At 48.1% G+C, this 17500-nt stretch overlaps 2 protein-coding genes across 6 annotated transcripts in view; both read right to left on the bottom strand.

The window, feature by feature from the left end:
* The window catches only part of LOC126575515 (GATOR complex protein Iml1), a 10834-nt gene extending 2429 nt beyond the window's left edge, over positions 1 to 8405 (bottom strand). For 2 of the 5 annotated variants that reach the window (XM_050236240.1, XM_050236238.1), the window contains exons 1-9: positions 8266 to 8405; positions 6333 to 8194; positions 6049 to 6256; positions 5847 to 5972; positions 4309 to 4326; positions 2774 to 2991; positions 2476 to 2705; positions 2238 to 2412; positions 1956 to 2165 (exon numbers count right to left, since the gene is read on the bottom strand). In XM_050236240.1, coding sequence (XP_050092197.1) covers positions 1956 to 2165; positions 2238 to 2412; positions 2476 to 2705; positions 2774 to 2991; positions 4309 to 4326; positions 5847 to 5972; positions 6049 to 6256; positions 6333 to 8194; positions 8266 to 8314 — 3096 coding nt within the window. In that variant the 5' untranslated portion in view covers positions 8315 to 8405. Of the gene's footprint in view, positions 1 to 444; positions 513 to 1240; positions 1316 to 1955; positions 2166 to 2237; positions 2413 to 2475; positions 2706 to 2773; positions 2992 to 4308; positions 4327 to 5846; positions 5973 to 6048; positions 6257 to 6332; positions 8195 to 8265 lie in introns of all 5 variants that reach the window. The other 3 variants (XM_050236239.1, XM_050236236.1, XM_050236237.1) reach the window with 3 other exon arrangements.
* Positions 8406 to 8665: 260 nt separating this feature from the next.
* LOC126575532 (puromycin-sensitive aminopeptidase) overlaps positions 8666 to 17500 on the bottom strand; it is a 10793-nt gene continuing 1958 nt past the window's right edge. The window contains exons 2-4 of the mRNA XM_050236262.1: positions 10283 to 11935; positions 9918 to 10195; positions 8666 to 9837 (exon numbers count right to left, since the gene is read on the bottom strand). Of these exons, the coding sequence (XP_050092219.1) occupies positions 9276 to 9837; positions 9918 to 10195; positions 10283 to 11935 (2493 nt within the window). The 3' untranslated portion in view covers positions 8666 to 9275. The remainder of the gene's footprint in view (positions 9838 to 9917; positions 10196 to 10282; positions 11936 to 17500) is intronic.

Genomic DNA, 17500 nt, shown 5'->3' on the forward strand with positions numbered 1-17500 from the left:
ACAAACGACCGGAAATAATGCCTAAAAATCCTCGAATAAAACAGTTGGATCGAATAGCAATGACAGAAGTAATGATGACCTTTTGAGAAAGTGTTTGCGCAGTAGAAAACATTAATTACATTTTGACTAAACGGCATGACCAAACGGCTACTTAAGCACTATGGCCACCACCATGAAAAGGTCACTACCGTCCATCAGTCAGTCGATTGTGCGAGCGGTAGTATACTGAAGGCAGCACGTGTCATAACCAAAATCACCATAGCGGGTAAAGTGTTGGAGGATGCGTAACACAATATAAAAGCAATATAAGCAGTAGCGGAAAACCTCTTACATTCTAGCCAAACACAGACACACACACAGGTAAGGAAGCACATAACGAGCAAAAAAGCAACTTCGGATAATACAGTGCTTGGAATAGCATGTACAACGAATCATAAAATTAACCTGAATCTCGATTTCTCCGGCAGACGGTTGCTGAAGACCCGTTCCCGGAACGGCTGGGGCGCTGTAACCTAGTAGGTGTCATATATTTTTGTGCCATTATATTATTGGGAAAACGAAGACAGAATTACACCAATTGGACGAAGGCGAGAAGAGAAGAAAAGACAGAAATCCGTTACTGTTGTTGAATACTGAGGTTGGTACTGAGCAGACCATGTCTAGGATTTTAAAAGGATATCAAATTGGAAACAAACAATCAACATAATCCATAGTATGGATAAGGGGGTGAGGTAACAAAAACAAAAACCTTGAATTTATACATGTGAGCCCTTAGTGTGGGACAGATTCAGAAGCTTTTATGAATTTATGTTAAGAAACAAAACAGATTATGAGAGCTTGAAAACAACACCTCATAAAAGAATACAATATGATACAACAGGATAATGAAACAGAAAATAGAAAAGATATAACGAAGAGTAACCTTTCACCTTATGGCACAGAAAGTATCAGAAAGGAAAGCAAAAGACGAAACGATTAAAAGACGACAAAGTATACTCCAAACCCAATGATCCCGAACAGATGACACAAAAAAAAACATGAAAAGAACGCCACTGTTGAACTTGGGCCTGCCTTTCTTGATTATCAATTGGTACGTCAATTGTATCATAAAAGCTTCTCACACAATCAAAAGGAACGTAAGCACACCGTACGAACGTATCGGGAGGACATGCTTTAGAAAGAAATTGTCGAACAGGAGTGGCATTTTAGAAGGGGAAAGATTTTGAATGTTTCTGCACACCTGGCTGGGTGGTGGCCGGGACAGGATGCTCGTACTGTGGCGTCGTCTGGTGAGGTGCGTTTGGCGTGGCCCTTCCTGCAAGAGAAGCGTTTGTGGCAAAGTGTTCACTTCGTCGTGTTAATGGGGAAAAATAGAAATAACCACGCGGGGCAGCTGTATGGGAGGCGTCCAAAATAATAGCTGAAAAAGGGGAAAACGGAATTTGTCGATCACGTTTGCATGGCTGACAAACCCCGCTTACATGTCATTATTGCGTCGCCTCATTCACGTCGCTAGCTAGGGGGTTGATTGTAGAACTGACACAAGTATAGTTAGATCATACAACACACTCGACATTAATTCGAAACTATCAAGCTAAACATTTCAATGATCGTACTATTGCGAAAAATACTAAAGAGCTGTAGAGGATGAGTATACTAGCGAGATACACATTAGTCACTAAACACAACAGTTCGTAACATAATCTTCGGTTAAAACATGGCGAAGTTTGACGGCTTAATGTGACCCCGAACCTTCGGTCAGCACTTTGTAGCCTATCTGCAGATCATCTAACAAAACATAAGCACAGGCAGCATAAATTCCAGGGCCACCTTCTTCGTCGGAAGATGCTTAATGAAGGCATCGCGCCAATCGCGTTCCGTAATGCCCAAACTCTCCTTGGCAGGCTCTACGTACGCTGAACGGGCTCGTTACTTCGCCCTCATTCCTCACTTACCCGAGATTTCTTGGCTGGCTGAACCTTCTTGATCTTGTTGAGATGCGCTTCCACGAAGCGAACAAAATCATTACAGATCTGCTTCTCCGGTGGGAATGGGCTATCCTCGTGGAAAATGTCGCACCGTCGTACCGTACCATCCATGATCTTCTTCATGGCAACATCATCTTTCGGCAGTAGGTACATCCGGTAGCGCCAGTATTTCATGTTCTGCAATGGGAAGTAGTACACATGCAGTGTATTAAAAGAGGATAATTTGGTGTTATAGTACAGGAAGGTTACCTCGTGCAGCGGATAATCAGTGTCGCCCCGTGTGCAGATGTACTGATCCATGTAGTTCCAGTTGAAGTTTTCCAGCTTCTCGGTTGTGAAATTCACACCGCTCACTTCATATGTATCGTGCTGTGGTGCTTGAAATCGGTACCGATAGTCGACGTTGATCGGCGGATACGGATGACTAGAATGTATTAAAAACGTTTTAATAATCGGTGCTAAGGCAGCACGTACATCGATTAAATACCGTGGTCGGTAGCGCGTGACTGTGATGGCGTATCCACTGAGTGAGATACGGTGAAAGATGCGACCGATCGATAGCAAATACTCTTTGGTCGCTTCCTGGGGTGGCTGCCTGCGCAGCACGCTAGATGGGGTACTAGAGTTTGAGAAACTGAGCTGCAGGTGGCCACCACAACACGGTGCCTGCGGTGGATTCGTGACACTTTTGTCCGGCAGCACGATCAATTGAAATCCCTGCAACGAAGTGAACGTGAGTGGTATGTTCCAGCTGAATAGCTTCTTCGCCGAATCTGGTCAAATACCTGGGCAAGCCGTTGCGACACCAGCTCCTTAAACACCTCGTCCGTTGATAAGGGCTTTTTGTAGACGGCTCGGTTAGCGGCGTAGTCGGCATTGAAGTCTTCCGGCAGCAGTGTATAGTCCGATACAACGTAATCATTGTGCAGCGAGCGCTTGTCCGGGAAATAGTCCGTCGTAATGGGCAGACATGCCGGAATCGTGAGTGACTTCCAGTCCACCCCTAGCATCCGGTAGATGGCACGAATCGAGATCGAAACGAGAAACACAATTAGGGACAAGGGACTCTTCGAACGGCCCCTTCGTTCTGTGATCAAACACAAACGGCTGGTCGGGGTTACTCGAAATTAAAGCAACTTTTTAAGCACACCACACAGACAGGAAACGGAAAGTAACCACAACCTTGCCATAGCACCCTAAGCATAACAAGAGGCATGGGACTCTGTCCATCAACTAATTAAATACCCGTTGTGTTAGACTAAACAAGACCATAACATTCACATGCAAAGCATTTTTCGTCTGTTTTCTTACTGTAGATCTTTGAAAAGGGATGTTGACGCATGCTGTATTCATGCTGCATGCGACATGATAGTTGCGTCGTCATGCTGGTTCTAATGTGTAAAATTAAACGTACGCAAAACAGCAAAATTTCGCAAACGGAAGGAATCTATAAATTTACAACAACATAGAATGCGCACGAACCGGGCGATACTTACAGAACCGTTTGAAAGAAATAGCAAAAGGGAACAAAAAATCCAACCAATTTAAAGGGAAACCTAGCAATGGTGCATCCGAAACAACACTTGAACCACAAATCGGTCGATAAGATACAACGAAAGTAAGAAAACTCAATACCGGTTACAACAGCAAGGTAAGGTAGAAAGCTATGGACAGCAATGGAGAAACAAGACGAATTAATAGGAAAAAACAGAAGAATTGAAAGTTATCACAAAACAAAGAAACATAAAGAACAATTTACATCCAACTGGAGAAGGGATAAATACATAAATATCAGCAGGAGGATTTACATTGGAAAGGATGAAACAAAGACCATATCATTTGGTATTAAAATAGAACATCTGGAATTACGAACAAGCAAACAACTGCGCTCTGTGGTAATAGGAGTGTGTGGAATTCTATTATCGTGCTACCAACAGCAGAGAAAACCAAACCAAAAGACTCTGTCGCTTGCAGTGCAGGAGTGTGCATTTGTACAGCATCCAAAAGAAGGAAACAGGATCCTACGATACAACTTGACGACTGGTGATAGGCTACTACGTTTAGGGCACATCCAAATGAGAAGCAACTGCCAGCTAGATACTTCGAAACGCAATACGAGACGACGAAAGAACAGGAAAGCTACCGGCAAGGCGATTGATTGTGTAGTAAGGTGTGCAAAAGCCCACTTTTGGGTGCAGAAGAAACGTGGAGAAAGGAGAAAAGAAAGAAAGGATGTGCATCTGTGTGTATGTGGTTGTGTCTGTGTCTGTGTGTATGGCAAAAGTAGGTGACGATAAGAAAATAAGATAGATAAGCAAACCTATGATCACTCTTCCGACTGGAATGCCCCCGGGATCCATTATTTGAGGGGGCGAAGGGTGGTGGTGGATGTACACATGGGTCATTTCATTTTTTGTTTCAAATTTGCATTTCCGAGTCATGTGTGAAACACGGTAAGCAACGTAGAAGCACGATAAACACGGTCACGGATAGCGTTGTACACAGTTCATAGGAGTTCGGTCAATCAGCAGCACCGCATCATCACCACCGGGAACAGACGGTATGTTTGATGAGGCGGAGAAGAGAACACGAACACGGAAGGGGAGAAATAGAAAAAGAGAGGTAAAGAGATAGAGAGACAGAGAGGGAGGTAAAGATAAAAAGGTAAAAAGAAAAAATAGTGATAGAATGAACGATGGAACGAGCAGTAGAGTGATGGGATGGGAAGACGATTGACAATAGCAACCAATTCAGAAGGAATCAAAGGTGGCGCCACAAATTAAATCGAAAGCACAGTTTACATCGAAGTCGGGTGGCGGTATACAGCGTTCGCGCAATTCAAGCGCGCCAGTGATAGAGATGAAAAAATAAAAGGAAAGGAAGACAAAATCATCGTGGAAAGGAGTCACCAACGCCATCCGCCGTCACAACACCGAGGAACACAGCAAATCGAACACACCATCCACCAAACCGGAGACGCAAGGATCGGTTACATTAGCACGTTGACCAAACAGCAGCCGGTAGCGGCAGTGTGTGTTGATGGTGCGGCGTCGATATCCAAACCGATCATCCGATTCCAGTGTGCAATCGATTCCGGGATTTGCGAATTTTGCGGTGCAATTTTGCATGCGGGGATGACGCGATTAAGATGAGAATGATGGTGACGGTAACGATGACGCGGTATTTTTACGGAAGCGCAAACATGTAAATTGGATTAGGGGAAAAAAAAACATAACATGAATGTTAGAAGAAACAAAATCAAATGAAGTGTTATGATAACGTAACACATTCGGTTATTGGCAATGGAATTTGAAAGAAAAACACAATTTTGATCCGCGATCGAACGAAACCGAAATATTGGTTGATCGGACCAACAAATGAGGATCGCCAATGACAAAGGGAGTTAAATTATGGGGAAAATAGTGGAAATAAATACAAAACAAAATTTTATCGTTCATGATTAGCAACTCGAATGAAGTTACGGTTAGATGATGGTCAGATGTTGAACCGTTGATTACGCGCCCTCGTCGAGCACGCGATTCAAAGGTTCACCACCTGGCGTGTTGAATAAGAAGGGAAATAGGAAGACCAATGTGGAAATCTAAGGTAGAGCAATTATCTCGCAAATGCAAGACTCAAGAGTGACTATCGATCGGATAAATCTTGAATTGATCGTTGATTTCATAAGGGATGTAGGAAAAATACAGCTTTTTCAGATGAATATGCTGAAAACAATAAAAGATAATGAGGAGTAAACGTTGGAAAACAACGCGACGGATACACGGAGCGAACAACAGCTCGGTGGCATGTGTATGGTGGGGGGTACATGAAAGCTAGCCACCCAGTTGCCACCAGTACCTGTGGTGAGGGCCGGCGTCCACTCCTGCTCTCCGGTCGCACCCCACAAGAGCGTGAGGCTTTTTGAAGGCGTCACCGGTACGTGCGGACCAGCCGGCGAGTGTAGCATGGACTTTTTGCGATTTCCTACGGTCGAACGGACAAAAGCGAGCCGTTAGAAGAGATGAAAGCAAATGGCAAAGTATTACGATTGAACCCTTACCTCCATTTTCCGTTATCCACCTTACATCCTCCTCGTTGAGGCGGCTATCGAAGGAAGCGGTACTTCCGTGGCGTACTCGGCCCCAAGTACACGAGGAAGTGTGCGCATACTCGCTGCTTGAATCCAAATCAACGAAATAATTGGCTGGTTGTGTGGCAGCCGGCACAGCCTGATAGTGGTGCTGCTGGATCAGTACACCTTGCGGTCCCTGGAATTTAAAAGTGCAAACGATGCATCAAAGAACCCATAGGTACAATAAAATGTCGACGTTAGCGTGTCCTTACTTTAGGGAAAATGTGTGTCCAACGTCGCCGGTTCGAGGTGAGCTTGATTGTGACGTGCGATGGATCGAACGGGTTGATCAGGGCTCGCCCCGTCCGGACGACGGGCCCGCTCGATGAACCGAATGCACCGGTGCGCCCCTCCACGATCACCGTCGACACCGTGCTCGGTTTGGGCAGCCCGAGAATATCGCTCGTGTTGGGCGAGCTGCCGTGCGAGGCAGCACTCACGTTCAGCAAGCTGCTCGATGTATGATGAATGTCCGGATCGGACATTTTCCGCCGCAACATTGATGGACTGAGTGTGTCTTGTTCCCATTCACAAGTTCGTGCGTACGTACCGAACCCATCCAAGCTCGGGACGGACGTTTTCTTCGTGCGTGCCATTCGCTGCAGCGATCCGCTAGTACCGTGAACGGCTGGCAGTTGGAAGATCTGATCATCGTACGCATCGTAGTCGAACAGGCAGTTGTGGATGTATTCGTTCTTCTTGTCCGTCGGTTTCTTCTTCGGAAGGCGCAATCGATTCGCGGTGGTGGCCGTATCGGCACTAGTACCACCAACACCACCACCGTTCGTCAGTGGTTGCTGCCCTGGTTCCGTTGAACTGCCACCGATCGCCGGTGGTGGTTTGATGCGAGGAACGAACGTCGAGCAGGCGATCTTTTTGTTGGTCGAGTAGAAGCTGAGATTGATCCAGTGTGGCATCGAGTAGTCATCGATCGACGTTAGCGTGTCCTTGTTGTGGAATTTGAGTAACGGAACGGCATGCAGCGGCTGTTCACCGACGCAAACCAGATCACTGCCCACACCATTATCGATGATCCGTTGCTTCGTGATGTTGGTCAGCTCCCGGTCTACCTCGAACACACCGACACCGGGTGTTATGACCACCGATAGCTGCCCGGTACGGTCGAAACTTCGATCAAGGTAGTGCTTTTCAAACACGTTCAGTGAGATATTGAGCACCTCGAGAAAGTTGCCCTGGGCCGCAGTCGAATTGGTGGCCGGTGGTATGCGCACTTCCGGTTGATCCTTTCGCACGTGATATCGCAACACCACATCCCGGTAACCGGTGAAGAGACGCCGAAGTTGTACCAGGGTGGTGCTCCAATCATCGCACCGCTCGTTCTGTATCGCTACGCGATAGAAATCCTCGTAGAACCGACCGCGATAGTCGATTTGCAGACAGTCGCGCATATGCGCCGGAAACTCGTCAAGACTGCGTGCCGCGTAAAAGGTGCGGGAGAAGAGCACGATCGTGACCTCGTGGTTGCTGCCCAGCTTTTGCCATTTTTTGTAGAGATCGGCCAGGAAACCGTTGACCGCCTTCTCGAAGTACAGATCACCGTAGATGTCAAAATCCCACATCTCGGAGGACATCTGTAGGAACAGGTAAACCATCGAGGTGTTGCTGCGGAAAACGACCTTCGTATCATCGGTGATAACACCGCAGGCCACCCGTTCTCCCTGGGACCACATTTCGTACACCTGGCACCGTATACAGCCCTCACAATACTCGATCTTCTTGTGCAGATAGACGCAGGTGTTGGTGAGCCGCGTCTTCAGCCGCCACATCTCCGACCGGCCGATGTACTGATCCTTGAACGTTATCTCGACCGAATCGAGGGCCACCTCGGCCGGATCAGCCACCACACGCATGTAAACATCGCTGTACGCCTTCAGGTTGAAGGTGTTGGCCACGTTCACCTCCACGCTGATCGTTTCGCGTGAGTTGAAGTCCTTGTTGAGGCTGGTAACCTGCAGCAGCAACCGGCAACCCTCATTCTCCGGCAAGTAGATCTCCACGATGTCGTGCAGCTTCAGCTCGGGATGTTCCTTGGGGTTCAGCACCAGATCTTCGGCTGTGTAGCGGGGGGTTAATAACAATTGGTGGCGGCCTCGTACTTTGGACTCTCCTGCTGATCATACTTACTGCTGAAGGTTTTCTGGTGCGTAACGAGTTTGAACAGTTTGTGCATCATTTCGCCGTCCACATTCTACCCTTGCACAGGTTAATGATGATAAGGTACTAGGCTACTAATTATCATTTTATAGATCTAGACGAGGAAGAACTTTGGGACAACAACAAATAGAACGAAAACAGATAAGGAAGAGAGGAGAAGGACGAGAAGATGAAACTGCTCGACGGCAGCTGCCACTCGAATTGGCAGGGTTGCTTTTGTGTTTACAAATTCAAACTCAAAAAATCATTAACGTCTTTTATGTTTTGCGGAAACGTGGAAAAATATTTTACACAACGGTTACTCATAATTGGGTTTATTTCTTTCCTTTCGTCCAGTTTCGGAGAGTTGGTCCATCATTAACAAAGCATCTAAACTGGCCATTCCTGTTTTTATTCTACCGGCTTTTATTCTTGCTAGGCCGGGCATGCAATCGTGCAAACTTTGGCTTACTACAGAGCAAACGTACGTAGAAATCGGAAAATCGGGAACTGCCGATTTTCTATCAGTGTGACACGAGCAAAATAACGAAAAAACAACTTACAGAACAAAACAAAAAAGGGGGCAGCAAACACACACTCGGCTTATGGAGGATTTGTCCAGCACTGCTGATGGCTAGCTCGATCGACCGCAGACGCGCATACGCACGAAAAATAGTTACTTAACAAAAAAGCAAAAAAAAACATAACAGATTTTTCCGATACACGCATACACACATTCTCTCGGGATGCAGACGAGATAAACGCTAGTGTTGTTGACCCTTCTCTGTCCGATTCGCGGTTCGTGTGCAAGGCCTAGTTGGTCTCCAGTCATTTGTGGCTCAGCATTTTGCAGCAACATAGTCCCTCCCTTTCCTCCTTTAGATGATGGCACACGAATGATGTCGATAATGATGATGAATGATGGGGAGGGAGTGAGTGTCGCTGCTCCAGTGTTCGCATTGGTCGATTGACCTCTATCGAGGCTGTGCCGCTCGAACTCACTACTGTTGCTGTTGTTGCTTTAGGTATTCCGTGATAGCGTCCAGATCGCGCTTCAACCAGTCCGCGTTCAGGCGAATCGTCTCGATCGACTGTGACACGGTACGCTCGGTACCGGGGAACTCGTGCTCTCGGAAGAACTGCTCGACCTCGAGTGCCCGTTCCTCCGTCGAGAAGTTCTCCGTCAGATACTTGATCAGCCGGGCGAGCAGGAAACCACCCTCGTATTGGTTCAGCAGTACTTGCCAGCGCTCCCGGAAGTAATCCCAAGTCATGTCGCGACCACGTGGATTCATTGCCACCGAGACGATCACGAACACGGAATCCTGGGCACGCACCTCATCCGACATTGCAAACTCGATCACCTTGCGCAGGATGTCGACGTTTCCGATAGATCCGAGGGCGCGAGAAATGCGATCCTTTTCCTCGTGCAGATCGGTGGCCCGGTACAGGCGCAGCATCTCGTTGTAAGTGTCGAGATCACCGTTCTGCAGAACCGCCTTGTAGCACGTGCTGCGCAGGTCGGCAGGCAGTACGCTCTTGTTCTCCGCATGCTCCTGGAATCTGGAGATAAGCAAGTGAACAAGTGGTGGATTAGAAATAAAAAAAAAAATATAAAAACTCCTGGAAGCTGTTGAATTTACCTTCGCTTCGCCTCTGCAACCGTTTTAGGACACCGGAATGAGACCAGACGGCTAAGCACAAGCGATCGCAGCAGTGTATCGAGATGGCTTTCACCAGGCTTCACGTCCCATCCTAGACTTTCGGCCACGGGCTGGTAGAGCCGAACACCGTACGCATTAAACTGATCCTCGATCGGCGTGTGAGCCAGCAGGAGCTGCAACTTTGCCAGGCAGTTGGTAATCGAAGACCACACCGTATAGTTGCCCTCATTTCGATACGCATCGATCACTTTAAGAGCCTAAAAGCAAAGCAAGACAGAACAATAGCATGAAGAGCAATGGAAAGAGTATCTCATCTCATCGTGAAGGCCAAACCACACACTTACATCAACGGTCGAGCTTTTGCCGGCCTGTACCAAGGCGAACAGATCATCGATCAGCCCGAGACGATCGAGTGGCGGAAGCGAACCGTCCTTAATGGCCGGAATGAACTGCTCCAGCATGTCAGCCGGATACTGCGTCCGATAATAGCCGACCGTTCCTGGGTTAATCTTGACCCAATCGTCCGGACCGACGCCCTCTACTGTGATGTCCGCCGTATCACTCTCCAGCACGGTCGATACAGCGTTGCCCGATTTCGGCGTGGACACGTTGATTGGAATCATCCAACGGAACGGTTCCTTCGGCTGACAGCCATCGGCGCAGAACTTCTCCTGGGCAATCTTCAGCAAACGCCGGTTACCATCGAGCGGGCTGGATGAAAGGACACGCACCACTGGGAATCCCATCTGCTTGATCCACGTTGACATAACCTCCCCGACCGGTTTGCTGCTCGCTTCCTGCAGCGCATTCCACAGATCCTCGGTTCTGGTGTTCCTGTACTGGTGGCGCGTCAGGTAGATGTGCATACCGCGCTTAAAGTCCTCATCACCGATGTAATGGTGCAGCATTCGGATCACGCTTGCACCCTTGTTGTAGCTGATTTCGTCAAAAATCTCATCGATCTCCGACGGATGACCGACCGGTACCTCGATCGGGTGCGAGTTACGGAGACAGTCAAGCTCGAGCGCCCGCGTGTACATATCGGTGACAAACTGCGTCCAGATGTCGTACCCCGGGAACAGATGGTCCACGCACAGGAACTCCACGAACGAGGCGTACCCTTCGTTCAGCCACAGGTGCGTCCACCATTCCATCGTGACGAGATTGCCGAACCACTGGTGCGCGATCTCGTGCCCAACGGTCAGAGCGATCGATTGCTTCCGAATGAGCGACGTGTTCTCTGGATCGACCAGCACAAACGTTTCCCGGTACGTGATCAGACCCCAGTTTTCCATGGCGCCCGCCGAAAAGTCCGAAATGGCGATCAGATCCATCTTCGGCAGTGGATAAGCGATGTTAAAGTAATCCTTGTAGTACGGGAGCACCTTCGTGGCGACATCGAGAGCGAAGCGGCCCTGCTCCTTCTTACCGACCGGCGTGTACACGCGTACCAGCACACCATCGGCCGATGTATCTTCGACGTAATCGTACTCACCAACCACGACCGCCACTAGATAGGTGGACATGATCGGTGTACGATCGAAGCGCAGCACCCGTAGGCTTCCATCGTCCGAGCTCGCTTCCGACTGGAGTGGCATGTTCGACAGAGCCACACGATCCTGCGGCACGGTCAGCGTGATGTCGAAGGTGGCCTTAATGGCCGGTTCATCCCAGCACGGGAAGCAACGGCGAGCATCGGTGGCCTCGAACTGCGTTACGCCCGCGTACCGCTCTTCGCCACTGGCCGTAAAGTATTTGCTGCGATAGAAGCCCTTCATCTTGTCATTCAGCTCGCCCGTGAACTCCACCGCCAGGGCAGCCGTTCCGGCCGGAATTTCGGTTGCGAAGATAAAGCTGGCCGTTTCCTGGTCCGCATCGAACTGTACCTCCTTGGATTCGAGCGTTTGCGGGCCGGAAGCACCATCGAACGTAACCGAGGACTTGAGGATCTTCAGATCCAACGCGTTCAGTGTGATGCGATCCGTCGCAGTGTTTACCTACAATAGAGGAAGGATACAGGGAACGGTTAGTTCAATTTTATTTTCATAAAAGTATATTGCTATATCACAATATTGATGGGCATAACAATGAAATACCAATTTAAATAAAAAGCAAGGAGAGAATCAGTGGCTAGGAACGCTTTACCAAAAGCAACCTGGTTTTAGCGTGTTGGTAACGATACCACCAGAGCCGTAAATCAAAGTAACGTATGGACATGAAAAGCATGGAAAATTGTGGCAGTAAAATAGTGGCATCTCACAAGAGAGCAAGTGCAGTGTGAGTGTTCAAAGTAAAACCAGAAAATTGCGAAATAAATCCCATTAAGAACTCGAAAGTACAGAATCCTCAGCTAGGCACTAGAGTTTCTACTGGTTATTCGGTATGTGACCATTATTTCTTTTCATTTCTTACTTTACTCCTCGTAGACTCTTTGCCAACAAGAGCAGCGTTTTCACATTTCACATGACCATCACCTCTAGTAAATTATGTCCAACTACATGCAAACAACGAAATTTAGGCAAATAATACAAGGCGGCAAAATTGGGGTTTCTGTGTTTTCTGTGGGCAGAAAACATTCATTGTCAGGCGAGCGAAAAAACTTTCAACCCTGAAGAGACTCTGTGGGAACTATTTTGTGAACATTGTTTTTCGCATATTTGGAGGACATTATGTAGAGTAACATGGGAACAAAAAAATGCTTTTTTTTTGCTGAAGCCACACACTTAAACGGTCAATAACATATTTTTAAAATATCGTTGCGTCTGGCAACAAAAGGGTTCGTTTCCATCGTTTGTGAGATTTTTATTTATCTCGCACGTGATGGCGCGGCACATCGCAAAATTGGATGCAGTTACGCCCAAGAGATCGTTCATCTACAGGATCGCAAAAATTTGCATCACTAAAAGGTCCCTTTTTGCCGAAAAAATAGGGAAATAACAATGTACTGTTTGTAAGGAGATGGAGATTAAAATATTACCCCGAACGTGGTATACTGTCGAAGCGTTTTCGCTCCATCTAAAACGCCGGCTAGATGGACGCAACGAAAAGCGAATGAGCCAACCCGCCACGCAGATGTTGCCGAGCAACAAGAGGAGCTTGATACACGCATAGCATACTTTTGCTTTCGTTTCATTCATGGCTCCTCAAGCAACAGACAGTGCGCTCTACGCCTCGATTTCTTATTCTTTCTCGGTTTGCTAAATTGTCTTCAGTGGTCCAACCAGTAAAACGCCGCGGTTTGCCGCCGTTTTTAGCGGTGACTGTGTGCAACCTGCCTTTTTTGACCATTTTTTTTTTGTCTTAACATTTGCTCCACTAGCCGTTGTGTTTCGATGTTACCATGAATCGGCGTAATTCCGTCGCGCACCATCGACCGACCGAGAGCGCGGGACGATGTGGTGAAGTAGGCGACGGCCAAATTTCGAGCCAGTGTCGCCGAAAACGCCTTTGAAACCTGTTTTTTAGTCCAAAGTTATTTCGGTTCTCTCCCGGCTCCTGATTCGGGCGCGGGAATCGAATAATTTCAGTCTTCTTAGCTCCATCTTCCCGCCATTTGGTTCTCTGTCCGCTTCATTCATGGTTTAGAATGCTTGATATGGAGTCTGAATGGTACATTTACGTTATACTCTGGTATCCTTTCAGCCTCCAGGAAAGAATAACTCATGATCATTCTGTGGTGGCATCTGTTACTCCTTAAAAAAGGAGAAACACTACTCTAAAACGTGTTTTTATTACATAGTAGTTCGTTTATAAGACGATCGCAAGATCTGTTTCAAGGTGTTTATAGTAAAAACTCTTTTAGCAACCCCTTTAAACATTCTACTGCAAGACATTTAAAGTAAATCGCGAGCGATGCGACGAGCAAACTCGCTCCATCGATTCAAATTGCGCGAAAATATTAAAGAATAGCAAATCCAAAGCAAAGCGATGCGAAATCAACCCAAAACGCTTGTTTTCTCACGATCGCTTGGCATTCGCGACAAACAGCCGTTAGACCGCCATAAACACGTTGGTGCGAGGTGCGCCGCATAAAAACGCCGCCAGCATCGAAGCGAGAGAAAAAAGGGGAAGAAAGAGTGGGCGGCAGCATATTTTACGCGATTTATGATCAACGTGTGGCGCTATTCCAAAGGGTTGTTTGGTTCGAGGCGTCGTTCGAGGAGAGACGCAGACCCGCTTTCCGTTACTACAACCTCCCTACCGTCACGTAAGCTTGATTCAAACCGCGCTCCAGCACGATGTTGCCGGCAGAAGGTGAAAGTGAAAGAACCATTAGAAAGGAAAGGCTCGGTAACGGTGTTCGACTCTGAGGAACTCTGAGAAATCCGTTACTCACCGAGTCGAGGCTACGACTCGATCCGCCAAAGGCCAATTTGCAGTTGGCCAACAGTGGGATGGGTGTCTTTCCTGTCTCTCACGGAGAAGAATAGATCAATGCAACAATCTTGCATACAGTGCAAATCCGCATGCCTGGTGCACGATCTCTCGCACGATTCGCTATCGCGCGAGATCTGCTGACATCGTTCGTCGAGTCGAGCGACGAGACCACAACATTCTCTTTTAACCGGGGATGCAATCCCGTCAGGCCCGTCCTCCTAATTGCGACACTCCGATATGCGGCTGCGGCAGAAGTAAAAGTTCCTACTTTCAACAGCAAACACAGCCACAGCAACACAGCAAACGCTCATCTTCTCCATTCTTAATGATGATCCAACGGAAGAGCGATCCTCGGAGGACCATTTCGTTTCGAGCGCTTCGTTTGTCTATATATGATTAGGATCCTTAAGGGAAGGGAAGAACAGAACAGATGATTATCTTTGATCCAAGAAATCTGTCGGCCAACGAGCTGCCAATTTGCATGAAGCTAATGAGGGTAGGGCACAGGGCACACAGGAAGGAGAACGAGCATCACCATCTCTCTCTTCTCACCATCACATCTCATCAATTAACCGTCGGTCTCTTCGTGGGGCCTGTGGGGACTCCTGCACGCTATTCTCGAGTAGCGAAATCCCATTTTTACATTCACATTCCTCCCACACACGATCGACGAACACAGCGGACAGAGGCTCTTCGTCGCACACCTTCTTTCCGCCCCCCACGTGGTCAACAATGAAAAACTATGTTCCGCGGAACACAGAGGGACCCCGGAGGAGCGGGCCCATTTCTCTTCCACGAAACAGCGAGATCGGGCTCGGTGATTACGCCTGTGGGTCGCTGGGGCATTCGCAAAGAATCTGGCTGTCCCCCGGAAGTGATCTACGTTGCTAATTGTTTTGGAACCGGCCTACCACCAGGCGCCACTGGAGCACACCGGTCGGTAGCTGGATTGTGGAGAGGAGAGGGTTGGTTTCTGCCCGGTTGGGGAACACGTTTTCTTTGTCGCGTTTCGCACGACACGACGGTTCTAAAAGGTTGGTTCCCATGCCGATCACCAGCCAGCCAGTGCGCCAGTCGATTTGAGGAGGGAGAGCGTAACGCGCTCAGCGTTGGAGTATGGAAATGAGTCGCCGGTTGTTGCGTTGGTGTGTCCCCCCTCGTAAGGTTCTGGTTAATGATTGGAGGAGGATATGGCAGATATAGTGACACTATAGCGATCAGTGGGATTGCGGATTGGCGTTTGCTAAATTTGCCGTCATGAATCTTCAAAACCGGTGGCAGTAACAGGGGGAAGGGGTTGCGTTTTATTGTATTGTTGCTATTGGGCTAGCAATAAATGCGAACAACTAAAATAAAATTATGTAAAAAAATCGATTGATGATTGTTTTTTTTTTAATATTCATATTTTCCACGGCCAAAAAAAATAAAAATCGATTGTAAAAAAATCGATTGATGATTGTTTTTAAAAAAATATTCATATTTTCCACGGCTTTAAGTTGGAAAAAAGGGATCGATTTTTTTCTACTGCTGTCTAAAAAGTTAAATCATTCTGTTTGTCCAAAAAGTTACATTAAACAAACCGTACACAGTCCCACGCGATCATTCGCTAACCAGTAGAGTAAACCTACGTGTGGCGCACCCATTGAGTCCCATCGAGGTCGGGGTGTGTAGTTGGCGAACGGAGTGACGTTTTGATCGTTTGACTTTCCAAAAGTACGATTGCGGCAACCGAATCGCTAGGCGCTCCAAGCACTATCGCTCACCGATCCGAACCGATCGCGGCGAACCGATTGCATGGATTAGCTAGGACACATCGAAAGGGCACGGGCTGTGACAAACTTCGCGCTTCGGTTTGAGAGAGTGACCGGGTATTGCTGTTTTTCAGCTGCAATCGCGATCAACTCATGCTTTACATATGTTATACCACAAGCTAAATAAAACTTAAATAGCCTCGTAGTACGTGGCACGTTTATCGTAACTACAATTTCCTGGTTCCAGTAACACCACACCAGAACAGCTGACTTGTTGGCAAAGCGGGGTCAGCGAGTCTGCGTTCCCCATTCCCACCAGGCAATCAAGCATGTAGCCCCGTGATAGAGTGACATTAGAATGCGATGTGACTAGTGAACCCTCCCTAATCCTCCGGTTCCCCCCTCTATGCAGTTCTCTGTTGACGAATGGCGAAAAACATAAAACAGACCGGGCGACAATACTGGCGTGGCTCACACGCGAAACTGCCGTTTGCACAACAGCAACATAACGGCTGTGGAAATGTCGCTCAACTGTCACCGGCAGGGAGGGCCGCTTCAATCGCGATCGTGCTACCATGCGGCCACCGTCGTTCGATTTGAGTGACACCCGCCGACTGGCGCACGGTAGTTTGTGGCTGTGTTGGTTTGGTGGAACCCTTTCCGCGTTTCCCCCATTTTAAGAACCCTTTTGCATACTCGACCGCCTGCTGGCACACTGCACTCACAGCATACATCTGTGTTATAGCTATGCTAATGTTGCCCCTGGCAACACCTCCCTTCTCGGCCTTCCACACGTGCATGCACGCACACACCGCTATCGATTCGCCGCACCGGTACCGTTAGGTTGTTTTATTTACCAAACCCCGGGCGGCATAATGTACCGTTGGTTGGCCACGTTTTTCGCGATCACATCAGCGCGATCCTCACTTTTTGCGGCGCTCGATACGGCGCTGTGGGATCAGCTTTCGCGTCGCCGTGGCGTTTTGTTTGTTTTGCTGCACACTGGGAGATGTGGTGTGCGGGCATAATATGCCTCACAACTGGTAACATGCGACAATGATCCTCATGTGAATGTTTTGGAATCGATAAAGCGCTGTGTATCGGACGCGGAACGCCAAATACTGTCCATCATGCAGTCCCAACAGTGAACCATGCTTAGTACCGTTCCGTTCCAGGTGCACACGAAGGGATGCAACTTTGCATAAGCGATGATGATGACCACCACCACCATTAGGCTGCGCGGTGCAACAAAATACCGATATGTACGTTGGCCTTTTCAGCCCCCCCACCGCCCTCTCAGCTGATGTTTCCAAGCCTACAACAAGATAATTTAAATTGTTTCGCAAACCCCCTTTGGCCTTCCGCGATCGGTTTGGCACGTGGGAAGCGACCCGCAACATAACGGTGTCTGCCTGTCTGTCTCCCGGCGGTCGG

The sequence above is a fragment of the Anopheles aquasalis genome, chromosome 3, assembly GCF_943734665.1.
Source record: "Anopheles aquasalis chromosome 3, idAnoAquaMG_Q_19, whole genome shotgun sequence".
Taxonomy (NCBI): Eukaryota; Metazoa; Arthropoda; class Insecta; order Diptera; family Culicidae; genus Anopheles; species Anopheles aquasalis.